General features: G+C 35.8%; 1 protein-coding gene across 2 annotated transcripts in view; it reads right to left on the reverse strand.

The window, feature by feature from the left end:
* ST18 (ST18 C2H2C-type zinc finger transcription factor) overlaps positions 1-25,863 on the reverse strand; it is a 165,246-nt gene that overhangs the window by 61,255 nt on the left and 78,128 nt on the right. Inside the window, exons 3-5 of one of the 2 annotated variants that reach the window (XM_065628046.1) lie at positions 11,632-11,738; positions 4,836-4,890; positions 2,926-2,956 (exon numbers count right to left, since the gene is read on the reverse strand). In XM_065628046.1, coding sequence (XP_065484118.1) covers positions 2,926-2,956; positions 4,836-4,890 — 86 coding nt within the window. In that variant the 5' untranslated portion in view covers positions 11,632-11,738. The remainder of the gene's footprint in view (positions 1-2,925; positions 2,957-4,835; positions 4,891-11,631; positions 11,739-25,863) is intronic. The other variant, XM_065628047.1, reaches the window with a different exon arrangement.

Below are 25,863 nucleotides of genomic sequence, written 5' to 3' on the forward strand. Positions count from 1 at the left end.
AATGTATGGGATAAATATCTCCTGGCTTCATCACTCACTTCTACCACATATCGTGTTTGCTATGTTTAGGTTGTGATAAAAGACTCATCTCTTCCTGTGGGCAGCACTACATTCCTAAATAAAAAATTAAATAGTATTGTTCATAACTGAATAATTAAGACTGGAAGGAGAAACAGATCTATTTTGAAGGACTTATTAAGTTTTGCATATTATGTTTCAACACTGCAGCATATACAGTAGATATAATTAAAAGTCTTATAAATCTGAACTAATAACACAGCAGTTTTAATAATATTCACATATAAATAAAATTAATTATATGACATTGAAATTTGGGCTTCCTTAAATTTTATGATTACATGAAATCTGCTCAAGTTTGACACTTAAATAGGAGCTGTGTAAAGGTGGTCAACAACTGGAAGAAAAGTACTGTCCTCTGAAAGCTCAGTGCAGTGCAAGGGATTTTTTAGTTATTTTATTGAACAGAAAAAAATTAGATCCCAACTTGGCCCTTAAGGTGATGTCTTTCTGAAAATGTTTTATGCGGAGAGGTGGTCGTGTTTCTCAGGAAAAGATGGATGATAGCAAAATCATTAGCCAGATTTCTGCATGAAATATTGACTTTCTTGAACTCAACAGATTTTTTGGCATTGAATTCCATTAAGTAAGAATGAAACCCCTGAAATTTATACAAGAGAAATTTTCATGCATTATTGCATCTAATTGTAATTGCAACTCTTCATTTTGCTTTTCATTATTTCATTCTCTACTTTTGTGAACCACAACTTGCAGAATAAGAAAAGGCTAACAAATGCTCTAGAACCAATCAATGCTACGAAACTAATAATAATACAATATGAGCATGTAAGCTTATGTAGTGCCTTTCATGTAGAAGTATCCCAAGGCACTTTGTAACAGAAACTCAATAAGGAGTGCAAAAGTGCTTTGTCAGATAGGATAAGCCAGGGGAAAAGGGGAAATTAATTAAGCACGGATTTAAATTTCTCAGCCAACATAGCATTTAGAACCTTGGTCAGAAATGACAGTAGTTCCAATATCTGCATCCAGGGAACAGAACAGAATATTTGAGTCTTTAATTCTTGGGGAGTGTTCAATAGTTTTTTCACAATAATATGGGTATGAGTAATAAGAATGCAGTTCATAGGTTACATTTCCAAAAGGCAGCCCTTGCCTCTCTTCCTCTAGTTTTTCATAAACAAATAGATTAATAAAAGTTGATCACCTGACTTGTATGCCAGTAAAGCCACTTGACTGCAAAGATACCCAATATGGAATTTGGTACTGTAGAAGTTACAAATACCAAGTTAAGGACTGGGCAATGACTTTGTTGGCTGTTTAGCTCACTGTTTTAAATCAAACTGTGTTTTTTATGGAAGTAGTCCACACCTCTGACAGAGAGAGTAATCTGTTATGCAGTAGTTCCTAAGGTAGCATGTATTTCACAAGGAAAAGCAAAATTGCTTGGGAAAAGCTATAGTAATTGATTATGCATAAATTACAGCTTCCCTGATGTTGCAAAAACTTGCACATCCTCTATTTTTCAAACATTTTTTTCTTAGGAACACATGGACCATCCTCATTTTTGGATGACTGCCTCTTCGGATTAATGCATCCTTCTGGTGCATAAATTAGGGATGCACAGAGGAAAAAGAAGCCACACTAAATCTCAGGAAACTGAAGCCATACAGAAAAATGAGGTTCACAGCAGAGCTGAATGAGTGACTTACCATGAACAATTTACCCCAAAATTTAGCCTCCTCTTCCCTTTATGGAATATCTGTAAGAAGCTTATAATTTTCCAAGTTTTATTATAAAACAAAACCTTAAAATATGGTATGTCTTCACTGCAAATAGCTTCCTGTAAATATTTCATGTCCTGCCTTAAGAGAAAGTGGCATTTTGATTGATCAAATAAATCACATGATGATGTTTCTGTTCTCTAGATGTATTAACCCACAAACACATACTTCAGATGCCTGCTATGGTTAAGAAAGCAGCTCAGTAGCATGTGATGAAAAGAGAATGTAGGCAAAATAAATTTATTAAAGAAAAACTCCTAGGAGTTTTTGTAAAAATATTTTCAGCTTTTTTATTGCAGCTGTAGTCCATTGTATGTTTCATTAAAAACTCTGGGAAGTTGCACCTATCTGTAAATGTTTTCCTTGGGGGACATGAAGAGCAAACTTGTCACACGAACAATTTGAATTTGATGACAAAAATTATTTTTTGAAGATTTTGTTCTGAATAATATACCAGTCTTTGCAGGGTTTGTTCTAAGATCTTGGACCAGTTATTAGGAGCTGATGCGCACATTAGTAAGATTGAAGTAGTGATGTTAAAATTTTACTAGATTATTGGTGATCAGAAATATCCTTGCAGAATTTATGGTTTTGAATGGACTGCCATGCTTTATGTAAATTTGAAAAGTACTTAGTGCTACTTCAATAAAATATGCAACCTCAGCAAGTACTTGAGTACACTATTGCGCTTAAAATTCATGGCAGTATACAGAGACTATCAGCAGCATCTAAGAAAACCTTATAAAGATTAATATTTCTTAGAATGGTCGGATGTTAAAATACTACAATATTTACTACATGAAAAAGAAGGCTGAAGGCTGATCAGAAAGTATACTCTTTTGCTGTGTGCCCTGACACAGGCTGAACATAAGGACAGCATACCAGGATCCTGCCCACTTTGCATTACTTTACATTTGGCTTTTATTTTTGGTAGATTTAAAAAGTAGATCTGTATCAAGTACTCTTTGTCAGGTCTATGCTAAACCTTTACATAATGCACCATTTGCTGGATTCTCTATTTTATAGTAATAGTAATACCGTTGGTATGAATTCATCAATATAATCAGAAATTAAAACTTAAAAAATAACCAACATGAGTTCTTACCTGAGCTCTTGAGCTATAGAGTCCACTTGAACTGTTAATAAAAGCAGGAAAGAATGAATTAGTTTACACTGCCAGACTTGTGCTTTCTGTAACCTTGCACCTGCCTATCTGTGTGACACCTATCAAAACACAGGTGATTACTTCATGTTAACCATGGGATTGTAGCTATTAGTGGTAAATGTCAACTGAACAAATAATTCTCACAGTTATTTTAGGATGTATAAAACCTGGAGCATAATGTTCAGTTGAACAATAAGAAAAATAATAAGGAAAAAAAAAAGAAAACAAAAGAAAACATTTGTTTTTATTGAAAATAGACTAACAAATATCTTCTTTTTCTTGATTTTAATTCAATTTGGGAATGACAAAGGATGGTTAAAAATACCTGCCCACACAAGGGAATACAGCATATTGAAAATACCAACAGGTGGCTCTAAGGATTAGTCATACTGCACAGGAAACTTTTGTTGTTTCCACTATTCCTGATCTATTAATTCCTAAAGATGTGTATGCATGTGTGTAAAAAATATAGAAAAATTAATAAGTTTTAAAAATGTGTTATTATCTTTTTGAGTAAAAAGGATATGAATGCTAAACTCCCTTTTAAACATTATATAATTGAAGTCTGTTAAGTTGGCCAGACTGTTTTAACTTACAGTCCTGACCAACAGAGAAGGCATGCTCTGATGCCGAAGTGTCAATAACTTCCCTATTCCATAACTTTGTTCAAATCCTCTGTTCTGGTACTTTTGAAGTATATATGAATTTTACATTAATTTCGGAGCACATTACTGAGGGATGCATCAGAAGTTTGATACAACAATGCTTAAGTTCTGTAGAAAGGCTTGCCTGTATTTATCCCCTTGCCTATGGGCGGTTTGTGGCACTCTCACTTCCTCTGTCTTCTCCTAAGTGAGTCTTGCACTTTTCAACTCTTTGTCCTTTTGAAACTAGAGAACTAAGGCAAACCACACTTTCGTTTTTCATTTTAACCACAACTTGGAGCTAAAGGCATGATATTAACAATCCAGAACTACTGAGTTGTGACAATGAATCAAACTAGTCTGTTTTTCACAGTCCTGAGAGTGCACAATTCACATTAAAATCAAAGTGAAGGATGGGTGCTTTGCACCTCTGAAAATAGTCATAAGCAAAAATGCTCACAGGGCAGGCAAAACTTTGTCACTTATTTTTACGTATCTCAATTTTTCACTCATCAAGAGTCACAAAAAGTGTTGTGAATTAAAATAAAAAGTTATTTTCCTGGAAGGTCTGTATGGCTAGTCAATCATGTTTTCCAGATGTTGAGATCATTAAGGACCTGTTTATCTCTCAGTACTGCATTTCCATCTGTTCCTTACAAAAAGAGAGGAATAGCTGGGAAATACAGCCATGTTGTAACTTTACAAAATGAAATATGAGCACTGGTACTTTAAAAAAGCACAGGCTTTTCCTCTGCCACATACACCTGCAGCTTTTGACTTAAGAAAATTTACTTCTGGGCCATTTACACAGCTAATTTATGAATTATTAATGGCAATAGACACAAAAAAATTCAGTTGGCTGAGACAAACTTTTGTACTTTATTTTGAAAGCATCCATTCAAAATTTTCTAGATTTACTCCCTATGGAAAATCTTTGTTTAAATAATAAAAAACATAACCTTTGTTCTCTTTGAGAAATAGCTCAAAGAAAATAGCATACAGTACATTTTTTTTTCTGCTTTTCTTTAAATCATAGCTAATAACATTGTGCCTCTTAATGCCAGCAGTCTGTGTCCTGCCTTGATTAAAAAAGCAGCCCTAAGGAAGCTACACACTCTCTTACTGCACATTAGGGATTGTGCACAGGAACTATCATATTTCATGGTGTGCTGGGCACAGGGTCGTGGAACGTGCTTGCTAACTCACCCCTGGTTCCTTTTGAGCGTGTGCGCAGCTTTTTATTTTCCCCATCTGCATCCATCTGTAATATTAAGACAAAGTCTTTAATTCATTCCTTTTGCCATTGAGAAAAAAAAGTTGGTTTTTTTTTTTTCACATTTCCAAAGGCTAGACAGTAATAGAAGGAATAATAATCATGCCTTATTTATCTTGTCAAAGAGATAAAAAGCCATCTGTGAATATCTAGTAAATACCTAGGAGATACTTTTAATGATACAGATTTGTTTAATAAAATGATTGTTATGAGTGACTCTGTAAGGTTTTATGACAAGGTTTACAGGTGTTAGCTGAAGGCATAAGATTAGAAACAGCAATGCTGTATGAGTGTTGCTTTCAGCAACCACCTTCTGGAAGAAAAGGTCCCAGAAAGCCACAGTGCCTACAGGCATTTTGCATTATTCTTGTAAAAGAAGCACATATCAATAGCTGTGTTGGAACCTTCATTTCTGATGACTTCATCCTTAAAACGTGAAACCTGCTTGCATAACTGCACACATAAAACTTTTAAGTACTTCATCACTCAATCAACTACTTCTTACAGAAGTTTTGGTCAAAGACATAGTTTCACATTTGTATGAGTTTTAGGGAGAATGTGGTGTGCAGGTTTGAATTTCACATTAAAAAATTTCACATCAAACTACTGAAAATTCAAACCCCCCAAAAGTCAGCTGTTGCTATAAGATTATTCACTGAAATGAGAGACCTTTCAAGATCAACCATTCTCATAACATTTTTGGCTACACCCAAACCAGCACTGGAAATATGCACCTTCTGGTCTTGGATCTGGCCCAAAGCCATAATTGTAGGGGCAGGTTTTCAATCCATGGATTTTATTACAAACCCCTGAAATTCAAAGGGATTAAAATTTCATGTTCTGGTGTGGAGAGCTGCAGTGACACATAGCAGACTGTACAACAGCGTAATTTTAACCATGTCCAGGAAGGTAAAGTCCTTTCTGAAATTAATGCTTAATTTTAATGTAAGAAAGACTCTGTCATAAGGAATTTCTGTCTAGGCAAAGTATCAGGAACTCTGGAATTATTTTTCAGCCTGTGTTAGTATCTTACATTCTATCTTTGCTTTGAATCTCAGTTTCCCTGTTTAAATCATGTTTACATCATTCCTCTAAACAGGTAATGATCAAACAGACTGTAGATGAAGAAACTCCCACGTGCTTCTGTAGCTCAATATGCAAGAATAAATGCAGACACCAACATCTGATTTATGTAAGTGTGTTGGGGAATAGGTAGATGCATTCTGTGGATACCAGAAGTTGCCAATGCCTGCTTAGTATTGTTCCCTGCAAAAGGTCACAAGATAAAAAACCATGTCAACAGAAGTTCTTGTCTATTAATTCACTCTTCCTTTCTGAGGATCAGCAGCACTGATTTGTCCCACAGAGGGAAGATGTATGAATCTCTGTTCATGCCCTTTTCCATTTATAGAGATTGAAGGTCCAAGGATGCTTTATTTTTAGCTTTATATGACTCAGATAACTGAGATATTTTGAAGGTCTTATCTGAAAGAACATTGCAGAATATGACAAAATTGACCTGAGAAAGAAAATGAGTAAAGTCAGACTTTCTAGGGGAGAAAAAGCATTTCCCTAATTTCCTAGGTTATATTCTGTTTGTTCTTATATATGGTTACACATTATATACAGCTACTGGAATCAAAATACCTATTTGCAGGAGAGAACACAAGCATTTGAAAAGGGTATTAGCGTGCTTGAAGAAGTCTAATTCTAGAACATAGGTTAGCAATATCTGAAATGAACATATGCATTGATTGAAATACATCTCAAAGCCAGACAACTATATCTTTTCTGTGTTTAAATTTTCATCTGATGTTGGTTGTTAGCAGGTAAGGAACATAACTGGCTTATGTTTATGTAGTGGGCCTGATGGCAGCCTTTACTGGTTACTATCCTTAAAACGTGGAGAACGAGTTTTTGCAATGTGACTGCAATGGTAATGGGAAACATGGCTCTGTTCTCTGATGCTGAGTTGTGATTGAAGGCACTGACCTGCCATAGACTTATAATAGGGGAGCAGGTGTGGCAATGATGGACTTTAATTTCCTTTAATAAACCTTTTATGTGCCACACTTTTACTGCCATTCTATGCTCTCCAAGGTCCTGCACATAATAGGTTCATTACTTTTGATTACTATAGTCTATTGAGACAAACAACTCCAGAACACACTATATATTATGTTCAGTTAAACCAATATAGACTATTTATCCACTGTGCATTATTTCACCTGCAACTGTACAGACAAAATTAACAACAGCTTCTGTAAGCTAAAACTATTAAAACCACTGGTATTCCTTTGTCATCATTTCATAATAAATACCACACCAATCACAGTGTTGGTCTTTTAATTATGAAACAAAAAGTGTTCACTGCATCTACTGAACAGCAGCTACTTTGGTCTAAATAGCATGTTGCATTGTGATGAATATTTAAAAGCGGCACAATGAGTGAAAACCAACAACAAAATCAATGCAGGTGATTTTTCTATTGATTTTCTTTCCTTGTAATAATTTGAAACTATGAGAGATGTTTAATCAATTCAAAGCTAAAATTTATAGGACTGTTTAGCCTGGTCCATACCACACATTAAAACAATCATCATGTCTGTGCTGCATAATAAAACACCTTAACTTACAAAAAGTCCCATGCATCAACTTGAAAATGATACAAAAGTAAATGAATAAAACTGTGAAATCTTTTGAGTGTGTCAGCAAAAAGACCTCTCTTGCTTAAAATTTAAATGTAATATCTCTGGGTTTTGATAGTTCTTTCAGAGACAGCCTGAATACTGAAAAAAAGAGAATAAAGTTTCTCACTTCTGATTTTTATTTACATAGTGATTGCTTTATATTAAATTAGAGTTACAGACAGTCTGCAAAAAGTATTCAAACTTTTAAGTCACCTACAGAACAACGAAAGAATTAAACTCTAAATGAGAAATTCCATCCAAAGTTTTTAGAGGTAATTGTTACCAAGGCCTTGAGAGACATATCTTATTACTACTATGTGCTGTAAAGATTGGATGGATTCTGGAAGGTGCTTCATACTCTCAAAGCTTGGGATAGTCAGCTCTCCCAGTACATATGTAGTCCTGAGACAAGAGGCCATAAGGGATAAATGAAATGGCCATGTCTGAACAAAATCCTCTAACAGTGTCTTACTACTTTTTTTTTTTTTTTTTTTTTTTTTTTCCCAGCCATCAGGAACACTAGCATAATATCTAAATGCTTGTAGGAAAATTTCATTGGGAATTGCAGTCCCATATTTTTCAAGGGCAAGCTTCACAATAACCATGACAAGTGAATAGTGGAATTAATTCCACTCTATCTTTGTGTCTTATACCTAGATTCTCTGATTTGATGGGTTTAAAACCCATCTAAACATTTTCTTCTCAAAATTAGTTGAAACTATGGAGTCAGAAGGAATTAGTGGGAGATACACAGTCAGAAACACAGCAACAGAGGAGTAGCAGCTATGCAGTCCCAAATCATTAGGCAATCAGGCTAATAAATAAATGGTGTCCTTAGAATTGCTTCAGTTATGTCGTATTTCTGTGGTGGGGAAATTTACTGAGGATGTTGATACTGAATTATTTTCTGAAAGCATATCCCAACAAATCTCACTAAGTTAATGAATGCTTTATGTCTGACTTCAGGAATTTCAATATGATCTTCCCTCCACCTTTCCTTCAATATTGCTTGAGACTTAAGGGTAAGTCGATAGCTAGATCCCAGAAAACTGACTGGAGTCACTGATGATACTACAAATTCTGCTTGGCTGAAACTTGAATAACTTGCTATGTGACTGCTACAGGGTATTCATTTTTCTCCAGATGAATTTATTGGCGTAATAGCAAAATAACACTTTTTGAGCAAACCATTTCAGAGTTCCTGGCTGCAGAAACCAAATGTTACTTCTCCTGTTTGTACCATCCCACTGCAGTCAGCAGACTGGAGAGCAGCACCTGGAAATACTTCCCTGAGTGAGAAAATCAGGATTTGGCTCTGAGGTTTTGTGTGTGTGCCTGGAATCTATCTATGCACATGTGCATGTACTGATATTGTAATGGGATCCAGAAATAGAGGGTGTTTCAAAAAGATGGACCCAATTTCAAATCACAACACAAGGCATCTTGGGTCCATCTTTTTGAAACACCCTCTAACAGCTGAAGACAGGCCATATGCAGTAAATGATAACAATAACAATAATAATAACTATCTCAGTTTACTTGCACATTTTTAATTCTGAATTTCAGAAATTAAATTGATACTACTATCTTGGTAAGATAGTTTCATGGCACATTACTGTGAAGTAAACTATGACTTGGGGAAGCCAGTGTTGCTGACATAGGTAAAAGTGAAATGCACCTCCTGGAAAGAGCTGTGCACTTTCTAATTTCTTTTGTAATCTTTATACAAGCATGACTTGCCCTGAGTGGGTTTCACAGTCTGAAAGTGGTAGTCTGTTCCATTTTCTGTAACTAGCTAGAGGAAAAGAAATTACCAGTTTATCTAGAAGTAAGCTGTATAAAAGTTGAAATTTTGTGACTAAAAGCTACGTCTGATTTCAAAATGAAACCTGGCAAACAACTTCTCTAGTACAAACATTTACAGAGTTTGAGAGGTCTGAAAATATTTTTTTCTCTACTATTTTTAATTTGTAAACTACTTAAGTTTGTATAGAGGCAAGAGCTGCATATGTCACTACTAATGAACTTACCCAGAAAACAAACAAACAAACAAACAAAAAAACCCCACACCAAACAAACAAACATCAAACTTGATGATTTTTAAAGGACATCCTCAAGTCTTGAACACAAACTACTGACATCAAAGTTGAAGTCAGACGCTGCTAAGCATTACAAACTTGTCTGTGCTGTACTGTGCCCCAAGGTGACAAGACACTGTATGTGCTTCATCCTACAATAAATAATACCTTCAGAGCAAGATTTTCAGTGCTTTTAGTACTCATATTTTAATGTTTCATGTCAATAACTCAGTAAAGATTTTAACACATAAAAAGGAAGTATTGTCACAAAGAAAAATGTTTTATTAATAAATCTGAAAGCAAGATTTCTTACAGCCTGTCTAGAAGTACAGAGGGCTGTTTGCTTGTCTATATATGTATGTGTGTTGGATACACCTTTCTGTCACTCTATGATACCTTTTTTTAATATGAAGTATTAATGGCAGACTGATGGTGAGAAGCACAGGGCAAGAAGGAAATGCAAAGTACAAATATAGAAACCTCTAGATAAAGTTTATATATTCTCAGTACTGGCAGCAAAAAAATCCCTAAAATCCAAAGACAAAATTTTCAGGAACATTGGTAGTACCATTGTTAAAGTTTCTACTTTTTTTTTTAACAGTACATTGATGGTCAGAAAGGAGAAGAAAAATTTACAAAGTAGGACTTCTTAGAGACTATTATTGAAATTTTGCCTTGTTTTTTGTGATTCTGACTGTTCTTAATGAAGGAGTAATTTCATCTTTATTTTTGAAATTAGTTTATACAATGCTATTCTTCATTTCTGTAGCAAAAAGTTGAATAACATGGAAATAATATTTGTTTCTCAGGATTTAAAATAAGTATGTCTACTGAATGCAAACTTTAAAGCATGTTTATAACACATATAACTCATCAACAATTTGGTATTTTATGGTGTGCTTGAATGGTATACATATTTTTAAGAAGTCAGTATTTTTTATATTGAAATCACTACTCAAAAATATGCAGTGACAAAATAAACCTTAAATCAGAGGCAAGCTTGAATAGCTTTGTAATGAGGATGATTTATTTAGATTCTCACTTCTGATTTCTGAGTTGTCACTGCTGTTGTATACTTCATGCATGCAACTTTGCACAACTGGCAGTACTGAATATAAACCAAAGCCATATGTTTATGTCCTTTTGCCAAACGGCTACAGCAAATAGTTCTATTATTCCCTTAGGTAACTGATGTGTGCCAAGTATTTCTATTAGTCTGCTTTACCAAGGCTTTAGAGGGCAGAGTCACAGCTTTATGAAATTAAGGGGCAACTGCTAGCTTTTTAAATGTAGAGAAAAATTATATGGTCTACTATGCTGAAAGGCAGCTTAGCACAAGCTAATGTATGATCCTACTTTCGGGAAGCTTTTTTTCCTGGATTTCTATTTTTGACTTAGTTCAACGTGTTGTCACTATTTCCTGGGCTATTATGTACTAGATATATATTTATATATATATTTTTTTAGAAGGAAGAAAGTGTCAATATTCAAAAAGAAAAAACAGCTTTGACACCTTGAGATCTTTTACAAATACACCAAAGATTTTATCCCACTCAACTGATAGATAGTTAAAAAGACCTCAATAAACATCATAAAAAAAATCACGAACTATCCCTCATAGATTAAATCTAAGCAGTGCATTGTGAAATACATTTCCACTCCTGGATTCATATAAGTTCAAAGATAGTTGTGTTCTTGTCTGTATGTAATGCTAACGAAGTGTAGTTCTGAAACTTAAAACCTAAAATTTCTAGGTATTTACAAAGATTTAAATATTTTTTCAATTGTTCAAATAATGTTATGTCTGACTGTTGAAGACTGCTGTTCTTAAAACAGCCGATGTTATGTGAGAAAAATAGTCATAGTGTATGAGACACTACACATGAAACCGCATAGTACTCTAGTACTAATACAGATACATATTTTGACTCAAATTCATTTTTGTAAATAAATTATCCCACCTTTGAGTGTTTCCAGGTGAAAATATGTGCAGATTCCAAAGGACCAAATCCGTCACTCAGCCCAAGATGCCTTGTCTAATTTAACAGATAATCCTGTAATTCATTCTCTGAAAAAAAAAGACAATAAAAGAAAATCAAAAAACAGCTATACTAAATAAAACACAGATGAAACAGGATATTCTTTAAATCAAAGGGGCAAATAATACAGGTATATTGTTTTGTTCATTTTTTCAAAGAAGGTATAGAGGCATCACTAATGCTTCTAAAAGGTAGGAAGAATTGTAATTTTTCTTTTGTTACGGTTCCTTCTTTATATTGTTAATGTCCTTTCCGATAGCTTATGAAATAGACCTGCTCTAAGAAAAGTTTTTCTTCTTGCACAGACAAAAATCCACGGTTTCCATATGTAGAAATGCTAGTTAAATGTTATTACTGCATCAGAACCCCTTTGACTGAGTAGGACAGTTCAGTACATGATGTGAAATAAATAAGAAGCATTCTAAAATATTTTAATAGCAGAAAAGCTCTCTTTTTTTTTCTGATTTTGAATATCAGAGTTTAGAGTTTGGTAGACTGATAATGTTCTTACATTAAGCAAACTGAAGGGGATCCTTGACATTTCTGCATGCTCCATTTTTATTCCTTTCTATGAGGTAACTCCCACTAAATCCACAGTAATGCCTAGGAAATAAGAGCTGCAGAAGTTTATATCTGAGCGTACAATAGTGAGGGCCTTGTATTCAGAAATAATGAATACCTAAAGCCTTTGAACACTTAAAGTTACAGGCACTTGCAGCCTGAGAAAATCGGTCTGTACGCCGTTACTATGGGAAGGCTTTATTTTAGCATCACTCCTGCCTGTAGTGACCAAGATATGAAAATTTCACTATCACTTGCAACTTCAGAGGTTCTTCTCAAGGAGTGTCCAGCGTGTTTGGTAAAATAGATCCGTTCATTCAACATGTTCTAATTATGACAAAGTTTGCAAATAAACTTTGGGAACTTGAGGGTGAAACTTCAACTATTCATTTAATGATAACTGATAAAGTCATGTTCATAAAATTAGTGATGTTACATTTCTGAAATTAGAAAGGCTCATTCTAAACAGATTCTCAGGTAAGCTAGAGTTTATTGAGTGACTAATTTCTGCTTTAGTCTCAATAGATAGAATATTAGTTACATCCCATCAATTAATTAATTAAAATAAATAAAGTTTTATCAACTAGCAAAGCAGAAAACAGATGCAAGATGATAAAGGGAGAAAACCCAGAACAAAACAGCCCAATACCAAAATGATTTTTTAAGCAGTTTTCTAGCTGGAAAAGAGATGCTGTTTATCCTCATAAACCTCTTACCCCACTATTCTGTTTCAGCATCCATGGGGAAAAAAAAAAACCAAAACAGTCTTAAAGCTTTCTACCTGCTTCTTCCTCATTGTTCAAAACACCGTAACCTAAACCAAAAGATCTCTCGGAATGGCTACAATAGTCAACAAAGCTCTTTCTAAGGCCTAAAACTTAGCAGTTTTGTCTAAAATCCTATCATGCTATGTATTCATTAGCAATATATTTTTCATTTATTTTCTCAAAGATTGCCAATAAAGAGCTAAATCACATAAGGGAGTAGCTGTAAACCCTTTGAGTTCTCTAATGTCAAACTCATTAGCATCCGAATAACCACACAGCAGCACATCATCTGCACAATTGCAATTTTTTACTACTTTTAATAGCGTTTCTCAAAGGGCTCATTTTCAACTTTCTTCAGTGGTTAGTTGGTTCTCTGGGGAAAAGGAGCTTCCTGACGCTCACAGCTTCCACTCCACAACCAGGCCGTTTGCTGTCAGAAGCATCAGCCCTCTGCCCTAACCCCATCTGCTGTCTCTCTCATCCTAAGGGACTGAGAGTTAAGACAGCACAGCTGAGATCCACTTGGAAAAGTGCACAAAGGACAGGAAAATACAAAAGTTTTCACATTTAACTTTACATAATAAGCTAAAGAATCAAAAATTCTCCTTTTAAGAAAAGGAGTCAGGGTTGGGTCATGGCTGGGGGGCAAGTTTCAAAATCACGCTGGAAAACTACATGCAATAGTGCCATTCGCTATTTTACTCCCATCTGCCTTGCGTGCGACATCATCAGCTATCTTTGTGAACCACAGTGTCCTATAGCAGAAGAAAAGCAAGACTTTATATAAAGCACAAAACCTGATCCCCTCTTCTGTGTTTAATTACAACAGAAGTTATTGGTTAATAAATGTAAATGTGCTATTTTCTATTTCTTTCACATAACACAGTGCTGGCTGCTGTACAGCTGATTCGTCAGTGAGTACCCACATTTGAAGATACTGTGTTTCATAAAAAGTCTAATACAATGTCATGCATCTGTCATATTATAAGCAGGGTGTGTAGGATTATGCAGTGTCATGGGATGTGACATAACCCTTCTGGAATATAAATTATGTATCACACTCCAAGAACCAACTCACATTTCAAATGTAAGTGCTGGGTTCTGATAAATCAGGTAGCAAACAAGAGTGCCAATTCACAGTAACATCAAGATCTTATACAATAAGTTATTGAGAAACACGTTATTTAAGTAGATTTTATGAGTGATTAAATTAATAGTGGGCCAAATTTTAAGGGATAGCAAGAAGCACAAGTAAAAGTTTGCAATACCAACTGGAAAAATTAGGGTCTCGGCCTCAAGAGCCCACAAAGGCCATCTATCTAGGTTATTGCAACTATGATGATAAGATTGTTGTTTATGGAAATCAGGTAGAACTAACTCACTTATTTGTCAATCAAGACTCTTTGATAAGATCACTCCCCATAACTTCAAATATATTTTCATTTGGCCCAATCTATTCATGACTCGCATTAACTTATTTGTCTGTTTTAGTAAAGAGTTCAAAACTATTTACAAATGGCAAATTATTTCTATACTTCAACTCCTTATATGTCTGAACATAATTTTTTAATCCCAAAGATGAAGTTTGCCTGCCTACAAAGAAAACCTTCACCCTTTTCAACCAGTACCTCAGTTCAATGAGAATAATAAACTTTCTAAACCCACAAAGATGGAATAAGTTAGTTTCTTGATTTGTCAATGTAATGGTTCCAAAGTGAAGTCACCTGGAACCTTTGCAATACATTCTTTGGTTTATAGCCATTTCCAGTGCAACATGATTTTGTACTGACTCTGAAGTGTCATCCTACTGAGACGCATGAGTCATACCAGGATACTGATGTGAATCACCATTTGGGCCCTGATCCTCAGCATCAAATGTGTGTGACAAATCCCTTCGAGCAACCGTTCTTGTTGACCCATTCTTTATGGGTAAAAGTCCACCCATTCGGCTCAAATTACTAGAGAGTTCCTGAGGATTTAATGATGAGAAAAAAAGATATTCTACAGCCGAAAAATATCTCACCAGAAGTCTGAGGTTGTTTTCTCTGTCAGAATTGCAGTATACTAAGCTGTACTACATCTGTAAAAGACCCAAACAACTTTTTTGAGCATAATGGATAACATTTACATCAGATGAATTTGATTTTCTCTCATTTATCACATCACTAGTTGGTATATTGCAAATATGAAAATGAATAATCACAACATTTTGTGATTTGTTAATTCAGAATGGAAGTAATAGCTAAGGAAAGAAAATCTGATGTGCTCAACATTATGATCCTCGAACAATTTTTGTGTTGCTATGTTGACAGTGATTTCTCTTTCTCAAGATAAAATAACGCAACGTATTTAGTATTTCAGAAAAAAATACATGAAAGCAAAAGATACCACTACAAATTAGTGAAGATATATTGAGCTCTTGACTGCAGTCAGATATTTATCCTGCGCAGGTTGAAGTAAATAACTTTACATGTTAAGTTCCACACAAATTTATGGGTCACCTCAGTGAGACCCTTAAGCACATGTTTAATGTTCAGCACATGACTAAACAAATTAATTTCGTTTGGCCTTCTGATGCTTCATTTTAACGCCCTCACTGCAGCACACATGGGCAGTCTTGGAAATCTGAGGGCACTACTTGGAAACATCGATTTTATATAATTTGAGATTCAGAAAGGGATTTTCTTGGGGCAGAATACTCCTCTTTGAACTTTTTTTATTAATTGCAGAGTATACGTGAAAAAGAAATATTGCTGTTTCAACTATTGCATTTTCTTTCTCAACTAAAAGGCTAAACTTTATCTTATTTATTTCTACCTTGAGATGAACAGGATGTCATGTTATCACTACATGATAGCCTTGTAACACAGGCAGTTGTCCTTCCAGTACCTGTAAAAACACACCCCTTGCACTCATCCTCTCTTTTAAACATCACAGTAATTCCAATGCCACGTGCAAGATCATATTTTGCTTAGCAGAAGGGTTTAACTTTTACCTGATTTAAGCAACAAACTATCCCTAAAAGATGCCTGAGGCTTTGCTGTAATTAACATAACTGCATTTAGATGCTATTCATGACCAATAATTCCAACACCTTGTGGAAAAAAAAAAAAAAAAAAAGGTTGCATGCTGTAAACATTATAAACATATTCAAATAAGCTTAATACAATCTGCCATGCTTATTTCTGCCTAGATCATGGACCAGCGAAATGGTTAATGCAAATGGATTTATAATTTGCTTTGGGGGGCCAGTTTCTTCTCCTTATTTATTAGCCCAGCTGATGGGGCAGATTTGATGAGGCACTTCTGGAATAATTGAGTCATCACACAAAGAAGGCTGCTAGCATTCAGAGTGGTTTTATCAGCAGCAAGCAGGCCTGATTACTGACAATTACACTCTGATCCGGTGATGGAGGAGAAAGAGCCAACGAGTGGGAAATGTCCGTGTTTCTATCCAGGAATAATTTCTACATTCATTTTACATGCTAAGTGTTTCCTATCTCTGCATAATAAACTGTAAACAGGAATAGATGGCACAATGTCCCTTAATATTTCCTGGTAATGAAGACACAAATGTACAGTGAGTGCTGATAAATATAGATGAAACATAAGCTATTCTCTGAGTCTGTATTGTTACCTTTAAAATAAATGCATTTTGGTGGTAAAAGCATAATCATAGCTAATGTAAAAAAATGACAGAAGATTGAAGCTGTCCTTGTAACTACACAGAAACTTTGTAAAAGTCCTGTTAATCACTGCTGCTCTAGAGGCTCATAAGCTGAAGGTGATATACTGGAAAGAACATGATTTTGTTTCTCAATAGTCAACTATGTAGGAACTCCTTTGCTTTGACACAGTAAAGGAGAGCAGCAACAGTGACCTCCATTAACACTTCAGGGATAGAGCACATCTCAATGCTAAACTGAAAAACAATGGAGCTGGTCCTAGAAGACATCTTCACTGTGATAAATTCTCATTTCCCTCTCATCAGCCTTAAGATAGTGTTTATAATGAATAACAGTGCTAGACTATAGATTTTATGAGTTGTGTTTATCTATGTGTTATTGCCTTTAGGACATTATTTTATTTATTTTTTTTTTTTTAGCAATCAAGATGCTGTAAAATGTCAGTTATTAACAAAATGCTGAAAGCAGAACTTCGGAAAAATATGTTACTTCTCTGACTCAAGAAAAAAAACATGGAAACAGACATACTGGAGAGCTGAAATGTAATTTTGTGTTTGTTGATGGGCAATTACAGATTTCAGCTGGAAAACGTTAATGCCCTAGTCTAGGGAGAGTTTTTCTTCTTTGGAGTTGATCAGGCATGAAACATTGAATAACAAACTTCTGCATGCTTGTTTATTCCTTTTCCTCTTTTTAAACTAATTCATAGCTTCAAAAGAACTAAAAGTTATTCTCTGTTCTCCTGCTGTAACTATGGTAACTATGTTTCAGTAAACTAGCCACTTAACTTCAAGGCTTGTGTTACAATGATATGCATTATTTTGAGTAAAACCACACCATAACAACCTTATGATTTCACAGCAATTTTAAAAGAAAGTTCAAAGAGCATGCGTCATTGACTCTGGAACACAGGGTTTGTTTTCTTTTAAAACATGTTTACTCTTTTTCAGCTTGGATGACTTTTCCTGCAGGGAGTCATCTCTGTTGTGATGTACTGTGTGGGGGAACTGCTACTGACTTCAGCAAAAGATGACCATCGTCTTCTGCTCATCAACAAGGGCGCTTAGTAGTTGCAGGATTGAGGCCAGCAGATTGCTGACCACACAGATCAATATATCTAAGAGCAGTGAAATTGTGTGGTTTTAATTACTCTGTTATAGCCTACTTCAACATCAGGAAGATTCTGGTCCAGCTCCGGTATTGCTCCATGCCTGATGTTTAGCCACCACTGTTACAGTCCTTGAACCCTACATAGTTTCCAGCAAGTTAGTTAAGAATCAATGAGTCTGAAGGGCAATTTTATGGGGGTTCTTTTATGGATCCTCTACAGAAGTGCTGGAGCTGATTAGGTTCAGTAAAAGGGGTCACTTCTCAAATACTTAGAGGCTTAATGTAGGTTACTACATTCCTTCCCTGTGATTTCTGACTGTTCCAGCCAAATTCTGGGGTACTGATTTAGTAGCCAAAAATTAGGACATCGCAATTCTTACGCTGGACAAAACCTATGGCTAATTAGCTCATTGAACATTCTCTGACATGGAGTCAAAAAGAACAATGAACCTAAAACTACAAACTTTTTTAATAAAAAGAAATATAACTACCATTCTGTTATCCTATGCATTCATCCTCCCCTTTCTGAACAACAATCTGTCTTCATTAAGCATGACAGACATGTCGCAAGAAAGGGAAAGTCACACAAAGGGAAGAAGTGTGCCTTCCCTCAACATGCAAATCACATATGTTCATTAACTTCGAGAGTGCCATGTGAAGTACAGTCTGCCACCATCTAAAAGACTTGTAATGACCTTAACTGCTAAAGATAATAGGGCGTACTTGCACTACTGCACTGCCCTGAAGATCCTGTGAACATCCAGAAGAGTAAAGGAAAAAAACGAACCAAGAAACATGTACAGGAAAAAAAAAATTACCACCTTGAAAATCAAAGTAAGAAAGAATGTCAAAAAAAAGGCTAATATTTGTCAGATACTAAAATATGCATGTAAAATGTTCACTGGGACAGACTTCCCATCTGGAAAGGTTTTGCTCAGCAAATGTTTGGGTCACATGTGCAGAGCAAGGAAAAGGATGTTTAGTCTGTTCCAAGTTATGTTAAGAGGTCAGTGGAACCAGATATAGTGGTTTAAATTATCTTTTTGGAGCCTTTTATAATTCTAGAGTGGAGTGAAGGTTATTTCCTAAAATGGCACCTGTCTTCTGTCATAGACATAAACAGAAGACACTGTGATTGAGTAAATAATTGGGAAAAAAAAAGGGACTCTGGAACTCCCTGCCTCTGCCAATGATATATTTTGTGTCCTTCAGCAAGTTTTTCAACCTTTCAACTAAACGAAAATAATGACATAGAGTGCTGTGAAGTGCTTTTGTGCATTTCTAACCATGTTTTAAGGTAGTGAATATTATTTTAATCCTCATGCATTCATCAATTTAATAGCCTGCTCATGCTTTTACTTCCTCTGAAACTCAACCTAATACTTCAAGACTATGTTATTACTTGGGATTTTCAAGAAAAAAGTATTTCTTCTTTCTCTTTAAGTTTTTTTAAAAACAAACAAACAAACAAAAAAAGGACAGTTCTGAAGAACAATGGGTACTAAGTAATGCAGGATGAACAGCACAGTAATTTAAAACACATTTCTGTTCTTTTTTAACATGTTAGGCAATATGGAAGTAACTGTTCTCTTGGAATGTCAGGTATCTACCTCAAAAATCTGTTGTTTTTTTTTTTATTAAGAAAAACTTTCTCCTGGAAAATAGCCTTAACCATTTTGCTTTGAATATTTCTGCTCTCAATGTTGAAAATATCAATAAGGTGTGTAAATATATCTTGCTATATAGATAAATATTCATGTGCATATACATATATGTTTATGGTAATGTTAAGTTCAAACATTGTACCCAACAAGCACTGGATTTCATTTAAAAAAACTGAAAGAGAAAAGTTTCTTTCAATGTGAGCATATTGAATATGTGGTAAGAAAATGGCCCATTGTACCATTAAACAATACTGAGTTAAAAATAACATTACAGAAACATATCTTTGTAATACTACTTTTCATTGGTAAAATAATACTAATCCATTATTCATCCTATTCCAGCAAATTTGACTTGAGCAAGATGAAAAATATCGTCCTATGGAGAGATGCCTTACAAACTTTATCACTTTAAACAGTCAACCTTCAGACTCCCTAGTGTAAGCCTGGCTCCATTGAAAAGAACCAGAGAACTCTCGTGGGCCTCAGTAGTCCACGTTATTTGTATGTGAAAGCACTCACAGACACTTGGTACTAATCACATATGTATACAAATGTACATTCCTGACCAGAAGATCTTGCAAAGTAGGATGATTAAAAACCATTTTGGATATGACAGCTGTAAATATTGAATAGCAGTTCAGAAATTCCAATATTATATTAATGAAATTTTGCTATTTTAGTTGACAGCTATGTCATTCTTGATAAGCAGGCCTGTATCAGGTGTCTGAATATATATGTAATGGGCTGGCTTGTTGTTTGCACGTCACATTAAATCATGGTTTCTGCCTCTTCTGGTGGCACTTCAAATGCCAAGATGTGTGCAGGAAAAGGGCTGGACTGGGGGGTGGCTTTCATTCTCAGAGTGTAATCCTGTTTTCATATGCTGTGCTCACCTACCCCAGGAGACAGATTTTTGTTTCCTTTTGAAGAGGTCTTCACCACTTTGTGTCAGAACTATGTCCTGATACAAGAAGTAGTAGCTGTGTCTTTTAAATAATCAGCTTTGATAAATAGCAGCATCATTATGGCAAATAACAGTGTTCTACCTTGAATCATTTTGACAATGCATTGTCTGCCCTGCCCATAGACTTGGAGAGTGTCCTCAAAACATTCAAAACTGGGACAATATTCATGGTTAAGAAAAGTCCAGAAGCAACCAAACAGGTGTGTACTTCTTTCAGAAAAGGCCCTTTTAGATAGAAGACCTTTTGTATACTAGTTCTATCCTAGGCCTCTGTTAGGGGCCACACCTGAGAGAGAAAGTGAATTATCAATGACATTTTTTTAAAGAATCAGCGGTTTAACACTAATTTCTAATCAGATCCTACAGAAAGGAACAGCTCGCATGGCAGCTGTACTTTTCCCAGGGTTAATTACCTTTCACTGCTCTCTACTAATGAGTCAGCTGTTCCTGTCATCACACAACTACACTGTGTTCATCTGTAGCTTTAGCTGTGGACAAACACAGTAGCTAGAGCCCTGTTTACATATTGGTGAGGTTTGTTGTGCAAAGAATTTGCAAAGCAGTTTAAAAAAAAATACATAAAACTCCTACCATTCCCATGTCTCTTTTTATGGAAACAACAGCATTTTTTAAGCCAACATGATGTGCTCAAGATTACGGAATTAATCAAAAAGACTAGAAAACTAAGCACATGAAAAATAATAAAAATTCTCCTTTTTTAATAGTTTATATAAGGAAGATTAGATCTGTGTACCTATCTAGCTTGTCTTGCCTGATTGTTGCATGAGAGTGTTTATTTATAGCTTGCTGGTCTGTGAACTAGAAAATTTCTTTATAAAATATTGTTTTATGCAGTAGAACAGATAGTGTAAAAGTTAAGTCACTTAAGGAAAAAGTTTGTACTATTTTTATGGCAAACTCTAATGAGACACTGATTTAAGGCTTTCAGTAACCTGATATTGTTTTTACATAATTCTAGAAGGTAATTCAACAGCAAGTAAATAGAACATATCATTTTCTTGCTGGGGTAAACAGGATGTATTCTTTATAGCAGTGTAAGATCAAGAGTGATCTTTGTACGTCACTTTTATATGTCCTCTTTAAGGACTGTATAAAACTTGGGGTGGGTATTTGGAAAGGCTAACTTTAGTAACAGAGAGGGGACTCAGACTTATCTTCCTTTTATTGTCGAGAAAGTAAGGGCACGTGCTCCTCCACAGCAGCAGTGAGCACCTACAGTTAGTCACTAGTAGTTATTCCAGCTTTCTCATTGGAGGCTATGAAGACTATGGCTAAAGGTGGGCATTGTGACAGAGCTCTCAAAGCTCAAGTTCTTTTTGGGTCAACAATCAGAAAATGTTTGCTTTTTTTATAAGTGAGGACAGGACTCTAAGCTAGCACTGTCTTTAAAACATGATTCTATGCTAAAATTGTCTGTACAGAGGTTGCCCTGATCTGAGCAGATTTCCTTGGGGTAAGATCTGTAAGCGTTATCAGAGAAAGTAAATTTTCACCATACACCAAAGGGACACCACACAGCACATATTATGTGAGAATGAGCTCAACTACTCACAGTTGTATCTGCAACAGACCTGTTCATGAAGATATTATTTGAAGCCAAATTCCTCGCTAGCTGTCACATGAGATAATGGTAATTGACAAATCTAAGGTAGGAATATGGTCTTCTGAATATGATGATGGAGGAAGAAACTTAAGCTTTCCAGGTCCAGGTTAACCTTGTAGGACTGGCAGCTCAAAATATGATAAATTTGCTTTTGAACACATCAAGGCAAAAGCACCATGGGATTCCAAAGGATCACTTAAATAGTCATCTGGGAAATGCCCATTTCCTTTGAACATCACTGTAATGAACAACCTCTTTCCCTCAGGCATCTTAAGTTGTACAAGCTGTATTGACAACCTCAGACACCCTGAGCAACGAGAAAATGTGAACTATGTGGTAATGGTCTTTTAAAAGGCAAACATTTATTTATTGCTCTATTAGAAGCAATTGTCCTGCTTGTTTTTGGAATTTTATGTGAAAGTGAATTTCCCAAAGATGCACTAACTTGGCTTAATGACTCACAGAAACCTCTGTTCACTCAGATCAGGCCAGGGAAAACTGTTGTTATGTAATGCCCATTTTGTCTTAGATTTTCCCTCTGCTCAAGAGATTATTCCTTCTTCGCACATGCTGTATCTCACTCATTCTTAATATAAAAAAAAATTCTGAAGGATAGCATGGGCATTCTCCTTCTACTCAAAGGTCTTCACACGTTACTGGCTTGTCTTTTCATGAGTTCTCAAGAAGAGCATTATGTCTCCCTCCTCCATGGGCAGGAAAACCAGGAACATGTCCTCTCCATTTGGTGAAGAGGAAAACCTGACCCCTTGGACTGAGTTTCACCCTTTCCTGAGATGCAATCTGCTTAACTTGAACTCTGGCAGTAACAGGGCTTACTAGCTCTCTACCATGCTGTATACTGAAGCAGCTGGGAGACAGCTTTTCTAAAGAGCCTATTGAGTTGATGATAATCCTACTGTGGGGATCCTTCTTGGAGGTTCAGGAAGGAGGAAACATACCAAATGGTGTGTAGGAAAAATTTAGGGCCAAAAATAATATCTTCCATACTGTGCCCACTTAAAAACTTGCCTTCTTTACTTTTAAAATATCATCAAAATAGCCACGCGGTTTCTAAATTTAAAAGATAGAGATCATCATGCAAACACAAATAAATACCAAAACCATACAAATAAACAGAGAAGAAAGCTGTATGATATGAAGGCTTTCCAGAATGCTGAACTTGCTTTTTGAAGGCTGACACTCCTTGATTGAAAAAAACTTGCACTTCTGCAATATCACAGTATTATTCCCTGTGATCATAAAATAGTAGCACATTTTTCACATTAATAACAATAAGAATAAGTGGTATCACTAATGTTGTTGCTATAAATGACATTAGGGCCAAAGCATTTAGGGCTAAGGCTGTTTATTCTCCCATGTTATTCAAAATGAGTTAGGGATATTTAAGAAGACACTTTTTAAGGACAGCCACTAAATCACAGAATCACAAAATGTTAGGGATTGGAAGGGACCTCAAAAAATCATCTAGTCCAATCACCCCACCGGAGCAGGAACACCTAGATGAGGCTACATAGGAAGGCATCCAGGTGGGTTTTGAATGTCTCCAGAGAAGGAGACTCCACAACCCCCTTGGGCAGCCTGTTCCAGTGTTCTGTCACCCTCACTGAGAAGAAGATTCTTCTCAAATTTAAGTGGAACCTCTTGAGTTCCAGTTTGAACCCATTACCCCTTGTCTTATCATTGGCTGTCACCGAGAAGAGCCTGGCTCCATCCTCGTGACACTCACCCTTTATATATTTATAAACATTAATGAGGTCACTCCTCAGTCTCCTCTTTTCCAAACTAAAGAGACCCAGCTCCCTCAGCCTTTCCTCATAAGGGAGATGCTCCACTCCTTTAATCATCTTTGTTGCCCTGCGCTGGACTCTCTCCAGCAGTTCCCTGTCCTTCTTGAACTGAGGGGCCCAGAACTGGACACAATATTCCAGATGAGGTCTCACCAGGGCAGAGTAGAGGGGGAGAAGAACCTCTCTTGACCTACTAACCTAAAATGTCCATTGTGGGGAGGACAGTCAGAATATTATATGTGGGCAGATTAAGCTTTTCGGAATAAATGTTAAATCAGTCTAAAGGGTTGTGTTTATTGAACGCATCTCAATACTATAATGAACTTTGCATGCCCACAATTTTGGTCATGGTTTTCATTGACTTTGAGTTTCATCTGTGGAAGTGCTGTTGGTGACACATCATTACTAACCCTTTGTAAAACTCACTGTTACAAAATTAGATCAAGCTGAGCATAATCTTAGAGCAGAGTTTACTACTGTGGTTATCTTCCCTTCAGGGAAAAAGTATGACAAAGCAAAGGACAGACAGAGACCTGGCTATGGCTCCCTGCTTCCAAGGCCAGCGTGTATCTCACATGGTATATCTTAAGGTACTATATAGCCACATGCTCTTCCATAGGGATCATCCACTACACAAGGGTTAGTATAGCTTAATGGAGCTCTATCCAGCTTTCATCCCCAAAGGAGCTCTGTATTGGCCACTTCGAAATGCAATTTAAGCACTTTGCCTTGATCTGAAGAAACTTTGAGAACCTGCCCCTAGAGATTTAATTTGCAAAGATTTGGTTAAAAACCCCCACACCTCTGTGCTAAAATTATGGGTATGAAAGATAATCCTCCAAAAATCAAAATTTGTGTCATCAATTATCTTCAAACACAGAAAAATAATTGAAATCTATGCAATGTGTGCCCAGCAACTGAAATTTTGAACTGGAAGCTTGCTTCTAGTTTTTATGAGAGCACGAGAAACATTGAATCGCTATAATCACCCACAGAAACAGTGCAAAACATAATCTAATCTATTATTCTGTTACCTTGAAGCTTGAGAAACAGTCTTGAAAGCCTGAGAAGAGAGAGAAATCACAAATATACCTCAAAAATGCCTACAGAGCCTGAGTAATGACCAACGGAAGAGGGAAAATCTGGAGCTGAGTCTGGAAATGCTTCTATCAGCAGCATTTAAAAAATTCCGACTGGTTTAACGTAGAAATCTCTATTGTATTTTGAAATGAATGGATATTTTAAAATCTTTACAGCTTTTTTCTTATTTTTTAAGAACTATGTTTGAGAAAAGAAAATCATTTCTGCAAGGGAAAAATAATTACTTCAAAGAACAAAACAAGGAAATGTCCCCTTCCATTTTATAAATATCACATTTCAGGGGCAAAATGTGGTCCTCTGAGCCATACAAGCAATATTCAGTTTTGTTATTCTGCTTTCCATTAATATCTGAGCACACACTGAATTTAATAAATACTATGTATATATAGGAGGAAACTTTTGGTCAAAGATATACCATATTATTCATATCACTGCCTTGTATGAAATTGTGAGAAATAGTAAGTTTATGTAGAGATAAGATATAACAAGAGATCAAGTCCAGTTTGTAAGCTGGACAGGAATGATAGGATTCACCTTCCCAACTTTATGTGCTGAAATACAGATATTTATTTCTGAGGTAGTAACTGCTGGTTTCCCATAGTCTCTGGGTAGCCTCTAGGCAACCTGCAGGCACTTCTGCCGCTGTGTAGATGTGTGATACAACGTACTTATTTCATACAACTACTTCAGTATGAAAAGAATCGCATCCAAGAAATGTATCTTTCTTTCCACTGACTCCAAAGGGAATCTGTATGACTGGCTCAGGTCTAGATACTTCTGCTGCGCACATGGAGGATTTCACTGGAGAATTCTTAACCACGGAACCCATGGCAATTGCTGAGCAGCATTTTACAGCTGAAAGAACATGT

Source organism: Caloenas nicobarica, chromosome 2, assembly GCF_036013445.1.
Source record: "Caloenas nicobarica isolate bCalNic1 chromosome 2, bCalNic1.hap1, whole genome shotgun sequence".
Lineage (NCBI taxonomy): Eukaryota > Metazoa > Chordata > Aves > Columbiformes > Columbidae > Caloenas > Caloenas nicobarica.